The sequence below is a fragment of the Apus apus genome, unplaced genomic scaffold (assembly GCF_020740795.1).
Source record: "Apus apus isolate bApuApu2 unplaced genomic scaffold, bApuApu2.pri.cur manual_scaffold_30_ctg1, whole genome shotgun sequence".
Lineage (NCBI taxonomy): Eukaryota > Metazoa > Chordata > Aves > Apodiformes > Apodidae > Apus > Apus apus.
This window is the reverse complement of record NW_026248848.1, coordinates 757,901-777,455: the sequence shown is the minus strand read 5'-3', so window position 1 is coordinate 777,455 and position 19,555 is coordinate 757,901. Positions and strand designations below refer to the sequence as shown.

The window sequence follows — 19,555 nt, the reverse complement described above, 5'->3', positions numbered from 1 at the left end:
CACTCACACTGACCCCGACCCCAAACTTCCAGCCCCTCCCCCGAGACACTCCAAGCACAACCCAGCCCTGCCCGCCCCGGCCCCGCCCCTTCATTTCCTGCCCTTCCCACCATCGCGCTGCAGCTCCCGGCAGGTTTCGCTCCGCAGCCGGGACCCCCCAGTTGGTGCCCGAGAGAGCATCGCCCCCCGGGCTGGGCTGTGCCCCCGCTGCAGGTACCGGGCGGGGCGCGGTGGGGAGGGGGTTCCCAGCACCCACCCAGTGGGTGCGGGCACGCAAGCTCGTGGGAGAGGCGGTGGGTAGGAGTGTGGACCCCAACTCATCCTGAGGGTGGGGGCCTGCTACTGGGCACCCACCCGATTGGCGGAAAACGCCAGTAAGGAAAGTGTGTACCCTGGAGCAGCTCTAAAGCAGGAATTCTTTACTGCAGCCCTGGGCAATCGCTCCTCCAACCAAGCGCCCGGCGGACAAAAGATTTCCTGTATTTATAGAACAAAGACAGACATATCGATTATGTCTGAGAACTGGGCAGGATTATGCTAGACATTTCCCGGAACTCATTATGAATACTGGTCCTCCCCTTTCCGTATGCGCATTGTCTCCTGGTGGTCTCGGGCGAGGGTCTTCTGGATGAAGGCTCGAAGTCTTCCTCACAGTGTCCTTCTGACCTAACGCAATTGGGCTGAGGTGGCAACCATAAATCCTGCTGCAGGTTAAGTTCTGCTTAGCCAAGGGGAACTTTACACAATAGATATAAAGACTCTTGTTTACTACTTCCCTTATCTGAGGCATGCAGTACATCGATACATCTTCTACTGTCCATAACTTGCAACACATCTTAAAGCTGGTCCGTTGTTTATTCCTCCCAAACTTCTCCGAAACGCTGCTGCAGGAGCCCCTCAAGGCTGCAGTGAGCAGCTTATCACCACTGCATCCTGTCCTTACACAAAGGGCCCCTATAGAGGTTAACTATTTCGTTTCTGCTTTGCCTGTGTTAGCAAAGTTTAACCCTTAATCACACCAACTCATCCCGAGGGATCTCAACTCATCCCAGCGTAGAGGGCTGCGACTGGGGACCCCCAGTCATACCACTGGACCCCAATTCATCTCAGGGGTGGAGGGGCTGATATGGGGAACCTGCCTGAAAGGAGGTTGCAGCGAGGGGTGTCGATCGCTTCTCCCAAGGAATAAGCAACAGGACAAGAGGAAATGGGCTCAAGTTGCCCCAGGGGAGGTTTAGACTGGAGATAAGGAGAAACTTCTTCCCTGAAAGAAAGGGTCACTGGACACTGGCGCAGGCTGCCCGGGGAGGTGGCTGAGTCACCATCCCTGGAGGAGTTTCAAAGTCCTGTAGGTGGTGCTGAGGGACACGGGTTTAAGCGCTGCGCTTGGTAGAGTTGGGCTGTGGTTGGACTCGAGGATCTTCAAGGTCTTTTCCAACCAGCAGGATTCTGGGATTTCAGCCCACAGCCCCCTCGGTACCCAACACGCCTCTCCCAGGGGGGCACGGGGGGCCCAGCGTCCACACAAGCCTCCCTGTTCCACCCAGTGCCCCCCTACCCTGCTGTTTTGGGGTGCCAGTGTAGCCCTTGAAGCCCAGTCAAGGCTGGGGGCAAGTGTCCCAACTCCATGAGTAACACCCCTGTTTCATCTTGCACCCCATTTCCTCCCAGAGCAGGTTTGATGTGACACCACCACCGGTCTCTCAAACCAGGGACAGCAAGTAAAGGGGTGACCCCCACACAGGTGGGTTTTGGGGAGTTCAGGGGAGCAGGGCTCTGGGCTGCTGTCCTCTCAAAATACCCTCAACCATAAACTGTCACCCCACAATGGCTTCTTTTACAGAATTGGGGTGACTTCCTCCATCCACCAGTCTCCCCCCAGCAGAAACCAAACCCAGGACACAGCATAGAGGGGTGTTCCACACACAGGTGGGTTTGGGAACAACAACAGTGGGGGTACCCCAAGCCACGAGGAGTGCGGGAAAGGTTTGGCAGCTCTTTGGCTTTACTGACCCATTGGCAGATCCACCCGGGACACAACCCTGGAAGTGCCCCGAGGGCAGCCACGGATTGAACCAACATTCAGCTTTATTGACTGATTGGAGGATCCACCTGGGTGAAAGCCCCTCTGGGTGCCCTGAGGGTGGGAGAGCTTTTAGTCACTGCTTGACCTTGGTGAAACATCATTGAATCCATCCAGCAGAAGAACTTGCCGTTGGTGAGGAACGTGGGAAAGGGTCAGGACCCACCTGGCCCATCTCCATCATTGGGCCATCCATAGGGGTAGAGTGGTCCTATAGGTGTGGCCCTCTTGGAGCCACCTCGTGTCTGGTCCCAGGTGATGCCCTCACACCAGTGCCATGTCCCACGACTGCCACCAGTGTGGGAAGACTTTTAACAGAAGGTCAAAATTGATCCGGCACCAGCGAATCCACACGGGCGAGAGACCCTTCAGGTGTCTGGAGTGTGGGAAGGGCTTTGCTGAGAATTCCCAGTTAACCCAGCACCGCCGCATCCACACAGGTGAGAAGCCCTACAAGTGCACTCAGTGCGGGAAGAGCTTCGTCGGTCATGGTGGGTTGATTTGTCACCAGCGTGTTCACAGTGGAGAAAAACCCTTCAGGTGTCCCCAGTGTGAGTGGAGCTTTGCGGACAACTCAACCCTTGTTAATCACCTCCGGGTCCACACAGGTGAACGTCCCTACACGTGTCCTGACTGTGGGAAGAGCTTTGCCCGGATCTCCACGCTTGTCAACCATCGTCGTATCCACACGGGCGAGAGACCCTTCAGGTGTCTGGAATGTGAGAAGGGCTTTGTCTCCAGATCCTTGTTAACCCAGCACTGCCAGATCCACATGGCCGAGAAGTTCTATAAGTGCCCTCAGTGCGGGAAGAGCTTCAGCACTAGTGGTCGGTGGATTCGTCACCAACGTGTCCACACAGGGGAAAGACCCTACGTGTGTCCCCAGTGCCAGAAGAGCTTTGCAAGTGGCTCAGGCCTCACCGCTCACCTCCGGGTCCACACGGGTGAACGTCCCTACACGTGTCCCGACTGCGGGAAGAGCTTTGCCTGGAATTCTACACTCTTCTACCATCGTCGCACCCACACGGGAGAGAAACCCTACACGTGTCCCCACTGCCAGAAGGGCTTCAGAGACCGTGCTGCCTTGCTGAAACATCAACGGTTCCACACGGGAGAACGACCCTTCAGCTGCTCCCAGTGCGAGAAGGGGTTTTACCAGAGAGCAGATCTCATCCGTCATGGCCAGACCCACCTCAGGAATCACCAAGAATGAAGGGGCACAGTCAAGGTCACCACATTTTCCAAACTCTGTCCCACCAATGATGTTTTCTCCAGCTTCTCATGGACCATAAAATGATGTCAGCTCAGGAACCACTTCATGTCCCATCCAATATTTTTATATGAACATTTCGTTTAAGCCTCTTTAAGGGTTTTTTTTAATCAATAAAAGGCAAAAAGATGTCTATATGTCTGTGACACCCTCCTCAAGGGACAAGGGGAAAGCGTGGAATGGGTCCCCATTTATTTTTATAGGGGGGAAAATACCAATAAGGAGCATTTCAGGGTGATTTTGTGAGGGCATTTGCAAGGGAAACGGGGCAACAAGGTGGGATTGGGTAGTTTTGAGATGCAAAAAATGCCTTTTTCCTCTAGGATGCTGTTTTGGGGAGATTTAGACTAACAAAATTCTCTGCTCTTCAATTTCCAGCTGTGGTGGCTGGAAAACTGGGCAGGGAGGTCCAGGATAACTGGAGGTTTGATGCCGGTGGGGGTTATTTTTCTAATAAAATAATACAATTATATAAAGGGGTGATGGTTCTATCCCTTTTGGGTCTTGGGGTGCAAATGATGGAGAAGCCTTTAGGTGCTGGAAGGTTGGGAAACCCGTCCTCCCCCCAAGTGCCCACGTTTCCCACCCTTTACTGCAGCATCTTTAGAGGGACTTTTTACCAATAGGAGGCAAAAAAATCTATCAGTGTGACACCTTCCTCAAGGAACAAAGGGGACATGCTAGGATGGGGAGAAATACCAAGAAATGGAGCATTTTATGGTGACTTTCCTGAGGAAAATGAGGAAACAAAATGGGATTGGGTCATTCTGAGGTGAAAAATGCCTTTTCCTCTAGGATGCTATTTTGTGGAAATTTAGACCCCAAAATCGGTCTCTTCAATTTCCAGCTGTGGTGGCTGGAAAACTGGGGAGAGGTTCAGGATAACCTGAGGTTTGGTATCAATTAGGATTATTTTTATAAATAAAATTCTCAATAAAATGATATAAAAAAGTGACAGATAGATCCCTTGTTCTTGGGGCGCAAATGATAGAGAATCCTTTGGATGCTGGGAGGTTGGGACCCCTTCCCCAGAATACCCCCTTGTCCCACCCTGGTGTGCAGCGATGCACCAGCCCATGAGGATCATAGTGGACCCTCCACTGCCTCGGAAGCTCCTTCTCAGAGGGTCTGGATGTGGCTGGAGCCCCTCTTAGTCCCAGACTTAGTCAATGGTTCCTCATCCCTGGGACACTGATGGCCCAGATGCCACTACATGTTCCCAGGGTGGCTGAAAAACCTGGGTCAGGTCACAGAGAGGTTACACCTTGAGAACATCTGCCTTGACCCCACCCCATGAGTGTGGAGGGGCACAAAAGAGGCATCAGAGGGTGAAAATGGCCAACATGGGGTGAGAGACCAGCCCTCCAGACCTACTTTGGGAAATGGTACCGACCCTGCTCATATGCATTCCCAAAAGGCCTGCCTGGGAGGATGGAAACTGCAGGAATGGCCTGCATACAGCCTGGGGCCTGCACAGATGAGATAACGACAACGACTGAGATAAGGACAGTGATAGAGGGTCCACTCCAGCTGCTCACACATGTATGGCTCAATCACACATACTGGCTGTGAAATCAAGATTCTAGGCCTATAAAATAGGGGGCTGCAATGGTGGGCTTGGGGAGTTTCATTACACTGACCATGGACACCAACCCTCCCCCGTTGGCTGGACCAACAATGCTGGATCCAGGAGGGGTGATTTTCCTGTCCTGTTTATCTCTCTCTCTTTATCCCTCTCTTTCTGCCCCCCCTTCCTCTCACCTTTTCTTCTCATTCCCTTTTCCTTACTTAATATATATATGCAGGTGGTTCTGTTTAGGTTGCTCAGTATTAACTCCTACTAGTGTAATAAATGTATTATTTGTTACAAACAGACCTTGTGTGTCACTGCACCTTAACCTGATCAAGGGGGATTGGATGGTCAAGCTTTTGCTTGAACCATGATACATTTACTCTCTCTGGGAAAAGACCAGGTCTGAGAGAAGGATTTTGGGCCCAGCCGCGCCTGGCTCCTCTCTGAGGGAAGTCTAGAAAGCAAGGGGGTTCAGTCCACATCTCACTGGGCTGCCCAGGCTGAGCTGTGACACGTACAGGATGGGATCCAGCCACACCAGGCTCCTCTATTGCAGCAGGAGCTTAGAAAGCGAGGGGGTCCAGTTCTAACCTTCCTGGGTTATTAAATCTGGGCAGTGTCAGACCCCACCCCATGAGTGTGGAGGGGCACAAAAGAGGCAGCAGAGGGTGAAAATGGCCAACATGGCCCATTTTCACTCTTTACAGGTCAATGACATTGTGGGAATTTGGGAGGAGACATGGAAAGAGAAGGTTGGATCTCATCACAGCACATCTTCTGTCTTAGCTCTCTGTTTTGAATAATGGCATGATGGGAGTTGGGGATTCCTTCCGTGTGGTGGGTTATGGAGGGCCACCACTGTCACCAGGTCTTCTTCTCACTTGGGGTCACCCCATCACATGGGGCATCTTCTGGGGGTTGTCCTGATTTTAAGGCCAGAACCCAAACTGTGGGGCAGGCAGGTGGAGGGAGGGATGGACAAGAAGGTGCTGTGGCCATGCCCCACGTGGAAGACCTTCCCTGTCCACTCCACACTATCTCAGCATGTTCCCACTACCCCCACAGCCACGTGATGGAGAAACCAGACACTCCCCCCGACCTGTTGTGCAGCACCTGGGTCACCAATATCCCATGGGTGAGGTGCCATCTGTTGACATTCAAACCAACACCATGCACAGCAGCTAGTGAAGGTACCAGTAGATACAGAATGGGCAGAGATGTTTAATGTCCACCTTGTCTCTGCCTTCTCCAGGAATGTCTTCTAGACTTGTGTACCTTGAGGTAGAACCCAAGGAGAAAAACCATCAGGGGATGTGTCTGAGGAGAAGAACAATCAGGGGAAGGCCTTGCTGATGCCAAGGTGTTGCCAGGTGGCTGATACAGTGAGGCCATTCTGAACCATGTCTGAAGACCACAGAGATTGGGAGATCTTCCTGATGAGCAGAACAGAGCCAGCGTTGCCATAAGATTCCACAAAGGGCCAAAGGATGGGCTGGAGAACCAGACGTTGTTCAACCTCCCTTTGGGAGACAGAGACTGTATCCAAAAGAACCCCACCTCTGGATCCCACCCCTGGATCCCACCTCTGGATCCGCTGGATGCTAGGCCTCTGTCCCCCCTATACATCCCCCAGTGCCCCCCGAGCACCCTTGGTGCTCCCAGTGCCCTATATGAGGTTATGGGGTGCTATATGGTGGCCAGAGATGTCCCAGGTCCTCCTGTCACTCCAGTGTTCCTCTGTGCACCCCTCAATGCCTCCCACCCCCCATATCCCCCACAACCACCGAGCTCTGCCTTTACCACTGATCTCACATGTGAGGTCACCTCCCCTCAAGGTCCTGTGTGATGCCACACAGGTGTGTCCAGCTCCTCCTCCAGCCTGTCTTAGCAAAGGGGAGGTGGGACAGATCCCACCATCCCCAGGACACCATGGTGGCACCACAGGACTGCACCCCCCCAGCTGACATGGAGACAACCTGGCTGTGGCATGACCTCCTGAGAGATCCCACCTGGTAACATCCCTGGTGGCTCCCCTGGTGCCCCCAGCCCCATCTGAGACCCCCAAGTGTTCACCCAGGACCATCCCCCCCTGAGTCCCGCAAATCCTACCTTGTCCCTTCCACCCCTGGTGCCTGGGTCCCTTCCCAGAGAGAAAGACTTGTGTCTTTCTTGTGCCACCAGCCCCGTGGGATCCTAAGTGATTGTGTTTGTCCTCTGTCCCTCCTTGGTGGATGATGGAGCAGGTGGGGCCACCACGAGGGCACAGAGGGAAGAGTGGAGTGGATGAATGGATGGATGGATGGATGGATGGATGGATGGATGGATGGAAGGATGGAAGGATGGATGGATGATGGATGGAGGGATGGATGGATGGAAGGAGGGATGGAGGGATGGATGGAGGGATGGATCAAGCGGCATCGGGGTAGATGGACAGATGGGGAAGGGCTGTAGGGGTGGAGCTGATGGCAGGTGACCAGAGGGCAGGTTTGTGTTGGGCCCCCACCATCCCCACACCCCCATCCTCTCCCCCAGCACCATCACTTCCTCCCCTCCTCTCCCTCCGCCTCCCCTCCTGCTGTCTCCCCATCCTCTCTCCCGCCCCTCCCCTGCTGAGTGGTGGTCCTTCGGGATGCCCCCCCGGCGGCCGAGCCCTCCAGCAGCCGGGGAAGGAGGGACCCCGCCAGGTGGCCCCGCAGCCGCCGCCCCGCGCAGGCGTAGAGCAGGGGGTTCACCGCGCTGCTCAGGAAGGCCAAGGCGGTGGCTGGCGGCCGGGTGGCTTTGGCAGCTGCCTCCAAGGGCCCCCCACCCCCTCGCAGGACCGCTGCCACCTCCAACAAGCTGGCCAGGTGGTATGGCCCCCAGGCTACTGCAAAGGCCACCACCACAGCAGCCACCAGCCGGAAGGTCCGGCCACGCCTGGCCAGGCGGGTCCGGCGGAGCCGGTGGAGCAGGAGCCCGTAGCCGACGGCCACGGTGGTCAAGGGCAGAGCCCAGCCCAGGATGGTCTCCAGCAGGTTGTGGGCAACCTGCCAAGGAGGGCTGCGGTGCACCCGCCGGCAGTGCCCCTCTGCCACCTGCCAGAAGGCAATGGACGGGGCGGCCAAGGTCAGAGCCACCACCCACGTCACCGCTGCGGCCCCATGAGCCGCGCGCCCCGCGCTGTCCCCCGCTGTGGCTGCTGCCAGCACCGGCCGGGAGACCAGCAGGCAGCGGTGGAGACCCAGCAGGGCGATGAGGAAGACGCTGACGTACATGGCGGCGGCGCAGAGGTAGTGACACCCGCGGCAGGTGGCCGAGCCCAGGTCCCAGCGGCCGACGCTCAAGGCCCGGAGGAAGACGGGGGCGGTCAGGAGGGTGATGACATCGGCCACGGCCAAGTGGAAGACGAGGAGGACGGGGAGGCTGCGTCGGCGGGTGAGGGCACAGCTCCAGAGCACCAGGGCATTACCTGGCAGCCCCACGGCCATTGCCAGCCCCAGAAGGGTCAGTCCCAGCGCCGCGCCAGGGGTGGGGGTGGATGAGGAGTTGGTGGGGGCTGAGGACATTGTGGTGGAGATGAGAGGGTCTGTGGGGAAAGTGGGACACAGAACCCTCCAGAGATGGTGCAGGTCTCCCTCTGCCCACCCCTCCATCAATACCTCCCTCCCTCCTTTCCTCCTTCCCTCCTTCCCTCCCTTCCTACCTACCTCCATTCTTTCCTTCCTCCTTCTCTCCATCCATCCCTCCCTCCCACTCTTCCTCTCTTCATCCTTCTCTTCACACCCCTCCCCTCCTCATCCATTCTACCACCTTTTTTCCTTCCCCCTCCTCTCTGGGGTCTCCTCCTCCTCTTTAACCCAGTCAGCTCTTTCCCTCCATTACCCAGACCTCCCAGTTACCCCAGATCTCCCACTGGACCACCACACCACCCATTTGACCCCACCAAACCTCCTAATTGCTCCTGGTTTTCCACACAGGCCATCAAGTTGCCCCCTAGACCTCCCAGAGGGCCACCACACCACATATTCCCCCTATCTAACCTCCCAGTTGCCCCCAGTTGTCTATCCAGACCTTCCATTTACCCACCAAATCTCTAACTGTGCCATCAGGCTCCCCGATCAGTCCTTTCAGTTGAGCCCTTGACATCCCAGTTGTTCACCCACACTTTTCATTTGACCCCCACATCTCCCAGTGAGCCACCACACCACCCATTTGCCCCATCAGACCTCCCAGTTTCCACCCCCAGTCATCCATCCCAGTTGTCTACCCAGACCTAATTGCCACCTATACCCCCCAGGCCTTCTAGTTATGCCCCCCTAGAGTCCTTTCAGATGCCCCTCAGGACCTCCCATCCCACCAGCCTTCCCTCCTGTACCTCAGGGACTCACATGTCTCTTCCCAGAGCTCCTGGACTGGCTGCTGTGTCCTCTGTGTCCCTGTCACTGGTGGTGGCCGTGACTGTTAGGTGCCAGTTCCCCTTCCCCCAGCCCTGTACAGGAAATGCTGCTGCAAGAGGAAGGAGGCAGGAAAACCACGAGGGAGGACGGGGACATGTGTGGGGGAGGACACTGGTCCTTAGTGGTGGCCCAGGTGTCACTAGGTAGCTCTTCAGGAAGGACAGGCAGGGCAGAAGGGTGGTGCCCTCTGTATCAGTGCCCAGCTGGAGTCTCTGGAGCTCCACCTGGGGATGGAGAAGGAGCTGATTGAAACCTTATGGGTCAGGGTTAAAGGGAAGACAGGGGCCGAAGATGTCATAGTGGGGGTCTGCTACAGGCCACCAGAGCAAGATGACCAAGTTGATGAGGCCTCTACAGGCAGACAGGAGACACCTTGCCCTGGTTCTCATGGGGGATTTCAACCACCCCAATATCTGCTGAAGGGACAACACAGCAAAGCACCAGCAAACCAGGAAGTTCCTAGAGTGCATTGATGACAACTTCCTTCTCCAAATGGTAGAGGAACCAAAAAGAAAAGGTGCTTTGATGGACCTTGTTGTCACCAACAGGGATGGGCTGGTTGGTGATGTCAGACTTAATGACATGGTTAAATTCAGTACCCTTAGGGCAGCGAGGAAGGACCAAAGCAACCTCACTATCCTTGACTTCAAGAGAGCAGATTTTGGTCTCTTCAAGGATCTGCTTGGTAGGGCACCATGGGACAAAGCCCTGTAGGGGAGGGAAGCTGGTCCATATTCAAGAATCACCTGCACCATGCCCAGAAGTAACGTGTCCCAACAAAGAGGAAGGCAGGCAGGAGAGCCAGGAGGCCTGTGTGGATGAGCAAGGAGCTCCAGGACACAGGTACATGTAAATCAAGGTGCACAGAGAGTGAAAGCATGGCCAGCTGACCTTGGGGGGGCACAGACAAGTCGCCAGAAAAGCAAGGGATGGATCAAGAAGACCAAAGAACAGAGAGAGTTGGACCTGGCCAGAGATGTTAAGGACAACAAGAAGGGTTTCTATAGGTATGTCAGCGATAAGAGGAAGAGGAGGGAAACTGTGGGCCCACTTCAGAAGGACACTGGAGACCTGGCCATGCAGGACATGGAGAAGGCTGAGGTGCTCAATGACTACTTTGCCTCAGTCTTCACTGAGGCTCTGGTCACACCATCCAAGTTAGAGAATGCAAAGGCATGGACTGTAAAAGGAAGATCTCCCCACTGTAGGAGAGCACGTTTGTGACCATCTGAAGTACCTGAAGGTGCACAAGTCCATGGGACCTGATGGGGTTCATCCACGGCTCCTGAAAGAACTGGCCAATGAAGTTGCAAAGACTCTGTCCATCATATTTAAAAAGTCTTGGCAGTCTGGAAACATCACCCAAATTTTCAAAAGGCAAAGTAAAGAAGACCCAGGGAACTCCAGGCCAGTCAGTGTCACCTCTGTGCCTGGCAAGATCATGGAGCTGATCCTCCTGAAGGCTCTGCTAAGGCATGTGGAAAACAAAGGGGTGTTTGTTGACAGCCAATACGGCTTCACCAAGGGCAAATCCTGCCTGACTGCCTTGGTGGCCTGGGTCATGGCATTGGTGGAAAAGGGAAGAGCAGCTGATGTCATCTACCTGTACCTGTGCAGAGCCTTCCACACTGTCCTGCATGACATCCTGGTATCAAAACTGGAACAGTACGGACTGGATGGATGGACCACTCGTTGGGTAAGGAACTGGCTGGATGGTCTCACTCAAAGAGTGGTGATCAACTGCTGGATGTCCAGAGGGAGACCTGTGAGGAGTGGTGCTCCCCAAGGGTGGGTACTGGGACTGGTGCTGCTGAACATCTTTGTCAGCAACATGGACAGCGGAATTGATGCCCCCTCAGCAAGTTTGCTGGTGCCACCAAAGTGTGTGGTGAGGTGACATGCTGGAGGGAGGCCATCCTTGACAGGCTGGAGAGATGGGCTCATGCAACCTGCATGAAGTTCAACCAGGCCAAGTGCAAGGTCCTGCACCTGGGCAGGGGCACCCCAAGTACAGATACAGGCTTGGTGGTGAATGGGTAGAGAACAGCCATGAGGAGAAGGACTTGGGGGTGATGGTGAACGAGAAGCTCGACATGAGCCGGCACCGGGCGCTGGAGCCCAGAAACCACCCGTGTCCTGGGCTGCATCAAAAGAAGCGTGGCCAGCAGGTCAAGGGAGGGGATTCTCTCCCTCTACTCCACTCTCATAAGACCCCACCTGGAGCATTCGGTCCAGTTCTTGAGCTCCCTACGTAAGAAGGACATGGAGCTCCTGGGGAAAGTCCAGAGGAGGCCCCGGAGATGATGGGAGGGCTGGAGCAGCTCTGCTCTGGAGACAGGCTGGGAGAGCTGGGGTGTTCAGCCTGGAGAAGAGAAGGCTGCAGGGAGACCTGAGAGCACCTTCCAGGGCCTGAAGGGGCTCCTGGAAATCCCAGGATCTCCAAACCTGGGGACCCCCAGCCTTGACACCCTAGAAGTCTGGGGTCCCCAAACCCAGAACTCCCACAAACCCTGGGGATCTCCAAGTTTGTGATTCCCCAAACCCTGGAGATCCCCCAACACTGCTCCTCCAGAGCCCATGCCTTCCAAAAGCTGGAACGCCCAAACTCCAGGGACCTCCGAACCTGCCACCCCCTACACTGGGTCCCCAAACATGCAACCCTCCCAAACCCTGGGGATCCCCAAACCCAGGGAACCCTGCAACAATGCACCCCCAAACCCCAAGACCCCCCAAGACCCCTGAGCCCAAACTCTGGAGATCCCCCAATCCCTGGAACCCCAAATATAGAACCCCCAAATTTGGGACACCCCAGTCCTGGGGACCCCAAACCCAGGGGTCCACAAAACCCTGCAATAAGATGAGGGGCAATGGACTCAAACTGGAGCCCAGGAAGTTCCACCTCAACATGAGGAAGAACTTTCCTGTGAGGGTGACAGAGCCCTGGGACAGGCTGCCCAGAGAGGCTGTGGAGTCTCCTTCTCTGGAGACTTTCCAGACCTGTCTGGATGCCTTTTGGAGTGACCTGCCCTGGTTTTGGTCCTGCTCTGGCAGGGGGGTGGGACTCGATGATCTTTGGAGGTTCCTTCCAACCCTCTGACATTGATTCTGTGATTCTGTGAGGTAGAGAATTCGGGAACAAAGTGATTTGGGCCTGGGAAGAAGGGAGAGGTGGGGTGATGTATGTGAGCCCTGCTCTGTGTGTGTCTGTGTCCTGTGTGCACCTGATTAGTGTGAAATTAAATTCTTATTTTTCCCCATGTTGAGTCTGTTTTGCCTGGGACCTTAATCAGTGAAGAACCTCCTTGTCTGGACCCATGAACTTCTCGCTGGGTTTGTCCTCCCCATCCTAGAACGTGTGTGTGAGGGGGAAGTTGATTGAGTGGCCACGGGGCTGGTTCTTTGTTGTCATCTTAGACCCAAACCACGACACCTTCTCATCTCCTTCCCCCCACAGAGGCAAGAGATCTGATAAAACGTTGGTTGGTTCTCAGGGCTGCAAGAGAATTGCAAAGGGTGTTTCCATCTCGTTAGGTCACTGGTGACTGTGACCAGCCTATTGGCAAGTACCTTGGCCTCAGTGCTGTTCAAGACACCCAACCCCGTTCCTGGGAATCCAGGCTCTTCCTCACAAGCCCCAGAACAAATCCGTGAAGCCAGCACTGAAGCCATTGTGCTAACAGCACTGCCAGGGCAGGACCTGCTTTGCACAAGCCCCAGCAGCAGCACCTCTGGGGTTGATGGTCCTGTCCCCTGGAGCCAGCTGAGCCTGGAGGTCTGGACCCACCACTCCCCATTTCTCTTGCCCCCTCCCTGTCGCCCCCAACTCCCTCCAGTCTTTCTCTCCAGCATCTTTCTCCAGGCCCTGCATCCCATCCCTCCCCAGAGAACTCCAGTTTCCAGCCTCTCATTGGTTCCACAAACTCTGAGTCTGGTCCCAGCCTGGGCTCCTGGGGCTGCTGGGTGGGGGGTCTCCAGCAGCTGTGGGGAGGGGGTTCAGCAGACCCCACCCCCAATTCCCATGCCCGATCCCCTGCTGGTGGTGGGGCAGGGCAGGGGATGCTCCTGGGCGCTGTCTGGGCAGGGTGGTGGGAAGGGGGCTGGTTCTGCTGAAGCCTGGGCTCCCTGAGCTCACTGTGGCTGTGCCTGTTGTCCCCAGGTGCTGCAGCACCAGGAGGGAGCAGAGACAGGGCAGGACTGAGCTGCCATCACCTCCCCCAGCCTGGCTGTCACCACGGGGACACAGCTGATGTATTTAAGTCAAGTGTGATGGAACAGAATTAAACATCATGCAATCATAGAGTGGTTAGAGTTGGAAGGGATCTTAAATATCATCAACTCCTCTGCATGGGCAGGGACACCTCCCACCAGCCCAGGCTGTTCCCAGCCCCATCCAACCTGCCCTTCAACACTGCCAGGGATGGGGCAGCCACAGCTTCTCTGGGCAACATGTTCCAGTGTCTCACCACCCTCACACTAAAGACCTTCCTCCTGATCTCTAACCTCAATCTCTCTTCCCTCAGTTTAAAACCATTACGCCTTGTCCTCTCATTACAAACCTCTGTAAAAAGTCCCTCCCCAGCTTTCCTGTAGGTCCCTTCAGGTACTGGAAGGCCACTCTGAGGTCCCCCCAGAGCCTTCTCTTCTCCAGGCTGAACAACCCCAACTCCCTCAGCCTGTCTTCATCAGAGAGCTGCTCCAGCCCTTGGATCATCTCCATGGCCTCCTCTGGACACGTTCCAGCAGGTCCACGTCTTTCTTGTGCTGGGGGCACCAGAGCTGGACACAGCTGCAGTGCCTGTGTCTGGGGAGGGGTTGAGAAGCAGCAGCTTCATGTTGAAGTTTCAGTTTCACGGTGAAATGGGTAGGGGGGGGGTCCCTCCCACCTTCCCTGGGCAGCTGGTTTTGGGGGGCTGGGGGGGTTGGGCTGTGCTGGCTGGGGACAGACCGTCCTGGTTGCCAGTGACACTGTCCTCCACCCAGTGACACTGTCCTCCACCCAGAGACACTGTCCTCCAACCACTGACACTGTCCTCCCAGCAGTGACACTGTCCTCCACCCAGTGACACTGTCCTCCACCCAGAGACACTGTCCTCCAACCACTGACACTGTCCTCCCAGCAGTGACACTGTCCTCCAACCAGAGACACTGTCCTCCACCCAGTGACACTGTCCTCCAACCAGAGACACTGTCCTCCCAGCAGTGACACTGTCCTCCACCCAGAGACTGGCCTGATCCTGCTCCTGGCCGTGGCTGTTGGTGTGACCTCAGTTGGGGGGGACGTTGTATAAGAGGGGAGTGGACTGGGTAAGGGGGGGAGGGTTAACCAGGTAATGGATAATGGCTGAGGAGTTAACTAGGTAAGAGGGTAGGGGCTATCTGGGTAAGGGAGGGTTTGAAAGGGGTTAGGGGTGGGTTAACCAGGTAAAGGGGGGGCAACCAGGTAGTGGGGGAGCAGCTGCCTCCATGTCCACCCCCCAGGGACGGGCTGGATGTGGCCCCTTCCCCTCTGGCCTGGGGCAGGTGTTGGTGTGTGAGGCCAAGGCTGGTGGGGGGAGCACGTAGAGGGGGGATCCTGGGGGTTCTGGGGAGGAGCAGGGACCCCCCAGCCCTGCCGTGGGGCAGCTGTTCACCCCTGGCAGCAACTTGGGGGTCCTGCTGGGGGAAGCCCAGGGCTGCCTCCTTCCCTGCCCCCTGGAGCTGTGTCTGCTTCTGGAGGAGAGGAATCCTCTGACCTTCTCCTGTCCCTCTGCAGCAGGAAGGCAGGAAGGGAGCCCAGCTCCAGTGCTGGGCTGTCCCAAGGGTTGGGTACCACCGGGTCTGCTACCACCTCCCAAGGGAGGAGGGGAACTGGGAGTGGAGCCTGGAGCACTGGTCCTCCCTTGGGGCCTCGCTTGCTGTGCCCCAGAGGGACTGGGAATTGGTGAGTGAAGGGCTGTGGGGGGTTCAGGGCTGGGCAGAGCAGCCCCAGCACCACTGGTGGGGCTGGGGGCTCCTCCAGGAGCTCTGGAGCATCTCCAGATGGTGGGACCTGCTGCTGCCCCCGAGCAGTGGGAGCGGAGCAGGGCCAGGACCGGCTGCGGGGCTGGTGGGGCCCAACGTGGGGCAGGCAGCCTGACCATTGCCTTCTGTCTTCCCTCCCCAGGAGTTTCTTGGGTGCCTCAGGGGCAACACTGATGATTGGCGGGGGCTGAAGAGATGGGATGAGCACCTGGAGTGGGTGGGTGGCAGCAGCTTCAACCAGATGTGGGTCCCATGGGGAGGCTGGGCTCTGGTGGAACGGGCAGGGCCTGGTGGGATGTGTCTGCTGGGACTGTTCCTTGGCTCCTCCTGGGGCTTGAGGGGACAGCTCTGACCCCACAGGGTCTTTGCTCCTGGTTGCAGAATCCTAGGGGGGTGCTGAGAAGATGGTCTCTTCCTGAGCCGTGGACATCCCAGGAGTGCCAGGTGCTCCCAGCTCTGGCCTCATCTCTGCAGCAGGGCCCCAGCTCTGCTGGGGCACAACTGGTGGAGAAAGGACCTTCCCCGGGCTCAGCACTTGCAGCTTCATCTCTTGCCTGGTGCTCTGGGTTGCTCCTGATCTCCACAGACACTCCCTGCCAGGCCTCAGGGAGAGAAGTGGTAGGAAGGGGAGGCACTGGAAGCTGCTGTGGAGCTGCCTGGACCTGGGGTTAGGCAAGGAGCTGGTTTCCTTCTCCTCCTGGGACCATCCCAGGAGTCACTTTGTGTCTTTCACAGTTTTTAACTACCCGATTTATTTCAAAAAGGTGAAGCAGCAGCTGCTGGATACGACAGGTGCAGAAAGCTTGGCCGAGGTCCCACCACCCTGCAGGGCAGAGGGGACGTCTCCAGGGTGGGACGTGGCCCTTGGGAGGCACCTGTGAGGGTGGCTCCAGCTGGGATTATTTAATTAATCCATGATAAAACATGTGACCTCCCATGTGTGTCCCTTCTGCCTGATCTGGGTGCCCACCAGGGATAGAAGAACCTAAAAATGAAGCTGCAGGGGGGAGGGGGATGTGGGAAAAGGGATTTTGTGGGTGGAAAAGCGATTTTCTGGCAGATAAAAAAAGTTGTTTTGGAGGAAACCCATTTTTGTGGAAATCCCAGATGGTTCCACTCTGGGAGAGCAATCCCTGCCCCCCCTCAGTGGGGCTCTAAAATGGCCAAAAAATTGCCTGGAACGTGAATAGTTTGTCCCCCAAAATGGCCAAAATTGGGGAAATCTGCGGGGGGAGGGTTTGTGTGGCCCTGCTGACCCCCAAGGACCCTCCTAAGCCCTCCCAGCCCCCCATGAAGGGCCCTGCTGACCCCCAAGGACCCTCCTGACCTCCCCCCCACTCCCTGTGTACCCTGGACCCATGTCCCTTGTGACCCTGTCCCCTGCATCCCGTGTCCCCTGTGTCCCCGGGGACGCTGCCACCCCCTGCCCTGCAGGCGCGGTGCTGGGGACAGGACAGGGTGGCCCTGGGGCACGTGTGGGGCAGCGCATGGGGCTCGGGATACTGTGGGGCAGGCTATGGGGCAGGGCTGCTCCAGCTGGTGACCCCCGGGGAGCTCCTGCACGGGGCAGGGGACACGGGGAAGGAGAGGGAGGGACAGAAGGAGCCGGGGGGGACGCACCAAGGGACGGGGACACTGGGGAGGGGGATGGGGACACCGGGGCTGGGGACATGAGGAGTTGGGTTGTGGACACTGGGGACAGGGGGTGGTTCCAGGATGTGCCGGGGGGGGGGACAGGGGGGCACAAGACGAGGGGGGAGGGGGAGGTGGGAGGCGATGGGGCGGCAGGTGGGAACAGTGGGGACAGGGCAGGGACACGGGCGGTGGGGCTGGGGACACCGGGGGCGGCCGTCGGGGACGTGACCCCCCCGTGACCTCCCCCATGTCCCGGGCACCTGCCCCTCCTCCCCTGCCCGGATGCCTGGGTCCCCCCTGCCCCCCCCAATGACCTCATCGGGTGACGAGAGAAAATTCCTTGGCAGGAACCGCCGGGACAGGGCGGGTAGAGCCCAGCCTGCCCCACACATAGCCCTGCCCCACAGCCTGCCCCACAGCCTGCCCCACACATAGCCCAGCCCCACAGCCTGCCCCACAGCCTGCCCCACACATAGCCCTGCCCCACAGCCTGCCCCACACATAACCCAGCCCCACAGCCTGCCCCACACATAGCCCTGCCCCACAGCCTGCCCCACACATAACCCAGCCCCACAGCCTGCCCCACAGCCTGCCCCACACATAGCCCTGCCCCACAGCCTGCCCCACACATAACCCAGCCCCACAGCCTGCCCCACACATAGCCCTGCCCCACAGCCTGCCCCACACATAGCCCAGCCCCACAGCCTGCCCCACAGCCTGCCCCACACATAGCCCTGCCCCACAGCCTGCCCCACACATAACCCAGCCCCACAGCCTGCCCCACACATAGCCCTGCCCCACAGCCTGCTCCATAGCCCTGCCCCACAGCCTGCCCCACACATAGCCCTGCCCCACAGCCTGCCCCACACATAGCCCAGCCCCACAGCCTGCCCCACAGCCTGCCCCACACATAGCCCTGCCCCACAGCCTGCCCCACACATAACCCAGCCCCACAGCCTGCCCCACACATAGCCCTGCCCCACAGCCTGCCCCACACATAACCCAGCCCCACAGCCTGCCCCACACATAGCCCAGCCCCACAGCCTGCCCCACAGCCTGCCCCACACATAGCCCTGCCCCACAGCCTGCCCCACACATAACCCAGCCCCACAGCCTGCTCCATAGCCCTGCCCCACACATAGCCCTGCCCCACAGCCTGCTCCATAGCCCTGCCCCACAGCCTGCCCCACACATAGCCCTGCCCCACAGCCTGCTCCATAGCCCTGCCCCACAGCCTGCCCCACACATAGCCCAGCCCCACAGCCTGCCCCATAGCCCTGCCCCATAGCCTCCCCACACATTGCCCCACACATATCCCCAGTCCCATGCCCTGCCCCACACGTGCCCCAGCCCCACAAGTGCCCCGTACCCCGTAGAGCCCCCTAAGTGTGGGGCCCGCCCAGCCCGGGGGCAATGAGCAACCCCAACCCCAGCCAAGGAGCCCGCCCCGCCTGCCCCCACCCCCAGCCCCGAGGGGACCCCAGCGTGGGGACCCCACCCCCCTCGTGACCCCGCGGGCCTCGTGCCGGACCCACGTGCCGCACCCCCCCCCCCGCCCCCGCCCCCGGGGGTACCCCGGGAATCCGGTACCCCCGAGTCACACCCCCACCCCCACTGTCCTTGGGGGACCCAGGAGTCCCCTGCCCCCCCCTCAGCCCCCAGACCCCCCCCCCCCCACTGCCTTGGAGGGGATCCCTGCCCCCCCCCACTGCCCCCATGGGGGCTCCAGGCATCTGGCCCAGACACCTCCCCCCCCCCCCCCCCGGCCCCTGCAGCAGCAACAACAACAACGGGGGGGCGGGGGGGGGTGAGTCACGGCCCCACCCGGGACCAGCTCCACGGATCGGGCCCTCTGGGAGCACTGGGAGCTGTGGGGCAGGCTGTGTGGTGTTACTGGGGGCACTGGGAACTGTGGGGCGGGTGGAACAGTGGTTACTGGGAGCACTGGGAGCTGTGGGCAGGCTGTGGTGTGTTACTGGGGGCACTGGGAGCTGTGGGGCAGGCTGTGCTGTGTTACTGGGAGCACTGGGAACTGTGGGGCAGGTGGAACAGTGGTTACTGGGAGCACTGGGAGCTGTAGGGCAGGCTGTGCGGTGTTACTGGGAGCACTGGGAACTCTGGGGCAGGCTGTATGGTGTTACTGGGAGCACTGGGAGCTGTGGGGCAGGTGGAACAGTGGTTACTGGGAGCACTGGGAGCTGTGGGGCAGGTGGAACAGCGATTACTGGAAGCACTGGGAGCTGTGGGGCAGGCTGTGCGGTGTTACTGAGAGCACTGGGAGCTGAGGGCCGGCTGTGCTGTGTTACTGGGAGCACTGGGAACTGTGGGGCAGGTGGAACAGCGGTTACTGGGAGCACTGGGAGCTGTGGGGCAGGTGGAACAGCGGTTACTGGGAGCACTGGGAGCTGTGGGGCAGGTGTCACGGCAGTTACTGTTTGCAGTGGGAGCTGTGGGGCAGGCTGTGCAGTGTCACTTGTGTTACTGGTGTCACTGGACGGCCCCTCCTCCCCTGGCAGCCGGACCCACATCTGGCCGCTCCCGCCCAGATGTTTTGGTTT

At 58.2% G+C, this 19,555-nt stretch overlaps 3 protein-coding genes across 5 annotated transcripts; 2 read left to right on the top strand and 1 right to left on the bottom strand.

Moving 5' to 3' along the window:
• The first annotated feature begins 111 nt into the window (after positions 1-111).
• Positions 112-4,308, top strand: LOC127396193 (zinc finger protein 774-like). Of its 3 annotated transcripts, XM_051643809.1 has the most exons (4): positions 112-213; positions 1,672-1,744; positions 1,844-1,929; positions 2,024-4,308. In XM_051643809.1, the coding sequence occupies exon 4, from the start codon at positions 2,361-2,363 to the stop codon at positions 3,294-3,296; it is 936 nt and encodes a 311-aa protein (XP_051499769.1). In that variant the 5' UTR covers positions 112-213; positions 1,672-1,744; positions 1,844-1,929; positions 2,024-2,360; the 3' UTR covers positions 3,297-4,308. The 3 variants fall into 3 exon arrangements, with proteins under 3 accessions (XP_051499769.1, XP_051499767.1, XP_051499768.1); XM_051643807.1 differs by having other exon boundaries at positions 1,844-4,308; XM_051643808.1 differs by lacking the exon at positions 1,672-1,744 and having other exon boundaries at positions 1,844-4,308.
• A 3,155-nt stretch (positions 4,309-7,463) lies between these two features.
• LOC127396183 (leukotriene B4 receptor 2-like) lies at positions 7,464-8,477 on the bottom strand. The gene has a single exon (XM_051643788.1). It carries the CDS (start codon positions 8,469-8,471, stop codon positions 7,464-7,466), a length of 1,008 nt encoding a protein of 335 aa, XP_051499748.1. The 5' UTR covers positions 8,472-8,477.
• A 2,446-nt stretch (positions 8,478-10,923) lies between these two features.
• On the top strand, positions 10,924-16,297 carry LOC127396182 (uncharacterized). Its single transcript, XM_051643787.1, is given in 5 exon segments — positions 10,924-11,058; positions 14,985-15,160; positions 15,162-15,282; positions 15,505-15,579; positions 15,744-16,297. Coding segments are annotated over 5 exon segments (798 nt in total). The 3' UTR covers positions 16,035-16,297.
• Positions 16,298-19,555: the final 3,258 nt, after the last annotated feature.

Bases quoted from the DNA above. Each gene is read 5' to 3' on its own strand.
- LOC127396193 (XM_051643808.1), top strand. From the start codon at position 2,361: ATGTCCCACGACTGCCACCAGTGTGGGAAGACTTTTAACAGAAGGTCA.
- LOC127396183 (XM_051643788.1), bottom strand. From the start codon at position 8,471: ATGTCCTCAGCCCCCACCAACTCCTCATCCACCCCCACCCCTGGCGCG.